Consider the following 5,845-nt stretch of genomic DNA (forward strand, 5'->3'; position numbering starts at 1 on the left):
TCAATTTGTTGAATCTACACTCCATGAATCAAGCTTCATAACATGCAAAATGAATCTAGGGTTGCGTATGACAAAAATTAGGAAGAGAAATAAAGAGAAGAGTTGGAGAGAAGAGAGAACATTTTCTTATCTTTAGTAAAAGAGAATGATACAACTGAATTGGGGAAGGGCACTGTTCTATATAACAGAATCATGCGCCCTTCACACCCCTCTAACAATGTGACCCTTAAAGTTCTTTTGTCTACACTTAGGTCCCTCAATTAGTTTATTAACTAACCAATTCAATCTAATGCTCTTGATACTCCCCCTCAAACTGGAGAATGGAAAGCATCGAACATTCCCAGTTTAGACATTAACATATGATGCTAAGCAACTCCAAGGCCCTTGGTCATCATGTCTGCTACCCGTTCTCTTGTAGAAATATAGTGAGTGGAGATCAGTCCACTTTTGATCTTTTCTCTCACAAAGTGGCAATCAATCTCTATATGTTTTGTCCGTTCATGATAGATTGGATTTGCAGCTATTTGTAAAGCTGGTTTGCTATCACAAAAAACCTTTACTGGCATCTGTAAAGATACACCAAATTCTTTCAGCAATCCTACTAGCTATACCAATTCTTCACTAACAACTGCCATGCTTCTATACTCACCTTGTGCAGAACTTCTACTTACTGTCTGTTGCTTTTTGGACTTCCAGGAAATCAGTGATTCACCAAGTTTAATGACATAGCCTGTCATTGATCTTCTGGTGTTTGGGCAGGCTGCCAAGACAGAATCACAATAGGCTGAAATCTCTTCTAATGATCCCTTCTTCAATAGAATTCCTTTTCCTGGTGCCCCTTTTATATATTTCACCACTCTCATAGCTGCCTCTAAATGTGATTGCTTTGGATGTTGCATAAATTGACTTAGAACATGTACTGCAAAGCAAATATCAGGTCTGGTTATGGTCAAATAAATCAACTTTCCAATCCATTTCTGATAGCCTCCAATATTTGTTAGCTCCTCATCTCCTTTGAGTCCTACATGATTATCATAGTCAACAGTAGTAAGCTTTTGATTTTGCTCAAGGGGTGAACTTGCAGGCTTTGCACCACCGAGTCCCAATTCTGATATAAGCTCTAATGCATACTTTCTTTGATTTAGTAGTATGCCTTTGTGTGACCTCATGATTTCAATTCCCAAAAAATACCTTAACTCTCCTAAGTCTTTCAGCTTGAGGACTTATGTAAGGTCTTTTTAACTTCATCTATCATATCACTGCCGCTCCCAGTAATCATCAAGTCATTCGCATGTACTAAGATGATTACTAAGTATGTTCCTGACTTCTTTGTGAACAAGGAATGATCATACATACTTTATAGGCATCCTGCCTTAGTAAGAGCAGTAGTCAGCTTCATATTCCACTGCCTTAATGCCTGCTTGAGTCCATAAAGAGACTTAAGTAACCTGCTAACCTGAGACTCCCCTTGCCTATGGAATACTTGTGGCAAAGTCATATACACCTCCTCATAAAGATTACCCTGCAGAAATGTATTGTTTACATCCATTTGGAATAACTTCCAACCCTTAGAGGCTGCAAGGCTAATCACAGTCCTCACTGTGACCATTTTTGCAACAGGTGAAAAGGTCTCATGGTAGTCAAGATCTTCCTGTTGTGTATAACCCTTAGCCACCAAGCGTGCCTTGAACCTGTCAATCTGACCATTTGCCTTGTATTTGATTTTGTATACCCACTTTGAGCCAATTGCCTTCTTTCCTGGTGGCAACTCTACTATTTCCCAGGTTATGTTGGCTTTAAGTGCCTGAATTTCTTCTTGTATACCCACTTTAATCCATCTCTCATCTGTAGAGGCTTCATAGAAAGTCTTTGGTTCTGTAAGGGCTTAAAAACTAGTGAGGTATGCTTGGTAGTGTGGTAGCAAGTGTGTGTGGTTGACATAATGAGAGATTGGATAGTCAGTGTGTCCTGATGGTTTCCAGCTAGTAACATAGTCTTTGAGCCAAATTGCTGGTTTTGTGCCTTTGGTAGATTTCCTAACAGTGGGAGCTTGTGCATTATCAACAGGTTCAAATGACTGCAACTGTTGAGGCGTTGCTTGCTACTCTTGCAAATCTGCTTCAGTTTCCTCCATAACTACTAGAGGTTCAGCTACAACATCTTCTAATGCATTTGGCATATTTACATTTGCTCTTGCTGACTCATCCAGGTCTATATCTTGTGAGTCTGTTGCTGTGTGGCTTGGTTGAAGGAGAATGGCAGGGATTGCCTCTGTATCCATTCTTCCATTGCTTAAGTCTTCCGGAGTTGCAACAGGAGCATCATCAGCATTTGTTCTTGGTGCACTGGTGTGGTTGTTGTGATTGTTGGATCCTCTTGTTAGCACGGTTCAATACCCTGAATGTTTTCTCGGGGTTTGAGAGTCCTTCAAGCAATTCTCCAGTCCTCGAAGAATTTCTAGGCATACACCTGAATTCCACAAGAGTTCAAACGTGAGAATTTCAATGAAAAGATTGTTTAACACCTTCGAAAATTGATCTAAACTAATAATTCTAACACTACTTCTAAGTTGTAATAAATAACACCGTTAATTCCCCGGCAACGGCGCCAAAATTTGATCACGCCCAACTATGTCTCCTAAAAGACAAAGCGATCGTCGCAAATATAATACGATTTTAAGTTCGGAGTCGAATCCTCAAGGAACTAACCTATCTATTACAACTCTTTAGCAATGCTATTATCACCTCAACCAATTTCCTGATGCAAGATTTTTATCAATCAATCTTGGGTTTTGTTTAACTACTTCAAATGATATTAAAAATAACAATATGCTAAACTGAAGATAATTCAATGGTAAAAAGGTCTAGGGCAGTGATTTCCCCAATTGCTAGTTTAGGTCTTGACTCCTTCGCTATAATCTCGCCGTAATACTCTATAAGGATTAAGAGCTATGGGTTGTCGTAATTATCTCTCGATAAACTACGATAATTTACTAGAGCATTCTCTCGAACTACTCTAGCTGACAATATGTGCAGCTCTAATTTATCCCACCAAAGTTTCGTTATCTCTAAACCCACTTTTAAGTTCAAGTAATGAATCTCTTCAATTACCCAAAAGTGGTGTTGTTCAACAGCAGTCTAACCTAATATTCTTCCTCAAGCAATATAACGCAATTAGACACGACTAATCAAGGGCCCATTCAATTAACCACCATACAAAACGTAGTTGAACAATCATATAATAATTCCAGCTTGATTATAAGAAGTTGAGTCAAAACTTCAACCAACAATTAGTTCCATCAATCCTAGATCAATAGTTTAGCTACTCATAACAAAACAAGACAAAAATACAAAGTTTTTCATAATGTATAATTGCAAGAATTAAAAGGAGATAGAAAAACTCTAATGTTTAGTTGATCTTCTCACACATGTTCTTGCCTCCAAATTAGTCTAAAGACAAGCTTAATAATATCTTGGGCAAGCTTCTAGAGTTTATAAGGGTTTGGAATAAGTTTTCCCCGAGTTACACTTTGGTCCCCAAATTTTCTGGCAACTGAACAGTTCACCGCGGTCGCGGTGGATTTCACCTCATTCCATTTTTGTTTCTTTATGCTCGGGTGCTTCTTGATTGGACGTTTTCTTCACATTATTGACTCCAAGACACTCTGTGGTGCTTCCTAACTTAGATTATTCCCTGCGAAGCAAAAGAACACCAATTAGAACATTTTGTTATCAATTCGCTTATAAAACAACAATAAAGCATGGTAATATTAAGGTGTAAATATCATCTATATAGCCTAATATCAACACCCCACACTTAAATCATTGCAAGTCCACGAGCATTCCACCACACTCTTTCAAAGTTCCTCCCCTAAGCTTTTCCCTTAACGCATCACACCTTGAACAATTTATCAAAGTTGCACCTAGTAGTGAACAACCTTTGCCTCAAAAGTCGAATCTCTCGTACCATGCTATGTCCGCACTTACTCAAACTACTCTATAGAGAAATCAAGACTTACCTTTCCTTCGTGAATCACATGCCCTCACATCACACAAGAGAGTAGTTCCACAATTAATATGATTAAGAACAATTAGGAACTCGGATGGACAAAATTCGCCCACTCTCCAAAAGAACATTCACGTGCCACAAAGATGCATCATAGGCTTGCCCGTAGTGTAATACTCTACTAATCGAGCCTATCCAATCTAAGGTCAATTAGGACTTCACTTGGTTGTAATGTAGGCTAAGAGATGGGTAGGATATATTTGGATATAGTAACTAACCTCCCTAAGCACTTTTAATACAAAACAAATTAACATTCCATATCATTCTTATGTCAACCAGACATTCCACCACAATTTATTTATTACATCACATTCCTTTAGGTGCTTTGTATCAAGCTTCCACTTATCAACTACTACATTTATTCACAAATTTTTTTTTCTTCTTTTTCTTTTGTGGCGCTTCTTCTTTTATTCTTCAAAGCTGCACCTTTCCTCTATTTTATTGGTTCCACTCAAAACCAAACCACCACCCCACACTTTAACTTTTGCATATGTCAAGGCCATTCAAGTGCTCATGGGAGGTAAAAGGGGTTCAAAAAGAAGGCTATTCAAACAATTGGATAAGGTTCGCAATGTGGTTGCCAAAGAAACAGGCTTATAGGCTCAACGGGGTTAACTACGATGTACTACATTCAGGTGGGTTTACCTTATATATCTGGCTTACAAAGAAATGCCTATATCACTTCTAAGACTGAATGAAGCTACTATTTTTCTTTGCAAACACACAGGGCAAGTTCTAGGCATCAAATGTAAAACATAGAATACAGTATAGCTCACACACATATGGCATATGACTCACTCAAGATTGATTTATCAAGACATTATCTTTTGAGTGTTCAAGTCAGTTACAAACATACAACTTTAAGGCACTTTAGCAAGAGTCAACCATTGAGACTAGGCGTTACACTCTAGTGTCGATTGTGTTCAGGTGCATTAACGCCAATGGATTCTCTTTCTATTTCAGCTCGTAGCCCATCAATGCTAACTAAAACTAAAGACAAACTAAACAAAAACTACCTACACCCGGTTCAAGATAAACCCTTGGAAAAGAACCGTGGCCGAAAGAAAAACCAAGGGGGAGTTACTACACTACCTAAAAATTAAGAATAAAATTTTTTTTTTGGTATTTTCTCTAGACTAACTTCCCTCAAGAAAATTGTCTAAAGGATCCGTCATCAGGAAGAGTCTATATATTCCTTTTTTTTTAATTTTTACATCGACTTAGTCCCTCAAGACCCCGTCGAAAGACATCCATCGTCGGTACAAGTCAACTTTCCTATTTTAAGCTTACCTACTTTAACTATCAATCAAACCACAAAACAAAACAATCAAGAATTACATGTACATAAATACATTGAAGTAGCCCCCACCCCACACTTAAAAGGTAGCCATGCCCTCATGGCATAAAAAAATTAAGGAACAATGAGGTAAAAGAACTTCCCTGTAGGATCACTCCTGATTGGAGACGGTGTCTGGGTTCACATTGCAAGCACGACCCAGAACTCTCAGCCAGCCTAAGATTTTCTTCTCCGACTTGGTCTGGTGAGTGGCCAGAGTGTCAACTCTGGTGCCCAGGTCAGTGACCGAAGTGCGGAGACCAGCCATTTCCTGCTCTAGGGCTGTCAGACGGGTGCTTCGGCGGGGCTGTAACGGGCATGCCTCCTCAACTCGCATAGGTGGTGGGACAGAAGCTTCCTCAGCATCATCATTAGATTCATCATCATCCTCAACTATCACCACCGGCTGTCTCCCTACTGTTATCTTGCTAGCCCAGAAAGGGG

General features: G+C 39.1%; 1 protein-coding gene across 1 annotated transcript; it reads right to left on the minus strand.

The window, feature by feature from the left end:
- Window positions 1–365: 365 nt before the first annotated feature.
- LOC109210448 (uncharacterized mitochondrial protein AtMg00810-like) lies at window positions 366–1,169 on the minus strand. Its single transcript, XM_019373866.1, has 2 exons — window positions 612–1,169; window positions 366–566 (listed from the first exon to the last, which is right to left on the minus strand). The coding sequence occupies exons 1-2, from the start codon at window positions 1,167–1,169 to the stop codon at window positions 366–368; spliced, it is 759 nt and encodes a 252-aa protein (XP_019229411.1).
- Between the last annotated feature and the right edge of the window lie 4,676 nt (window positions 1,170–5,845).

The sequence above is a fragment of the Nicotiana attenuata genome, unplaced genomic scaffold (genome assembly GCF_001879085.1).
Source record: "Nicotiana attenuata strain UT unplaced genomic scaffold, NIATTr2, whole genome shotgun sequence".
NCBI classification, from domain to species: Eukaryota; Viridiplantae; Streptophyta; class Magnoliopsida; order Solanales; family Solanaceae; genus Nicotiana; species Nicotiana attenuata.

Coding starts and splice junctions, on each gene's coding strand:
- LOC109210448 (XM_019373866.1), bottom strand. CDS start 1,169: ATGAGGTCACACAAAGGCATACTACTAAATCAAAGAAAGTATGCATTA. Junction 567..611: donor CAGTTGTTAGTGAAGAATTG/GTATAGCTAGTA, acceptor GTATCTTTACAG/ATGCCAGTAAAGGTTTTTTG.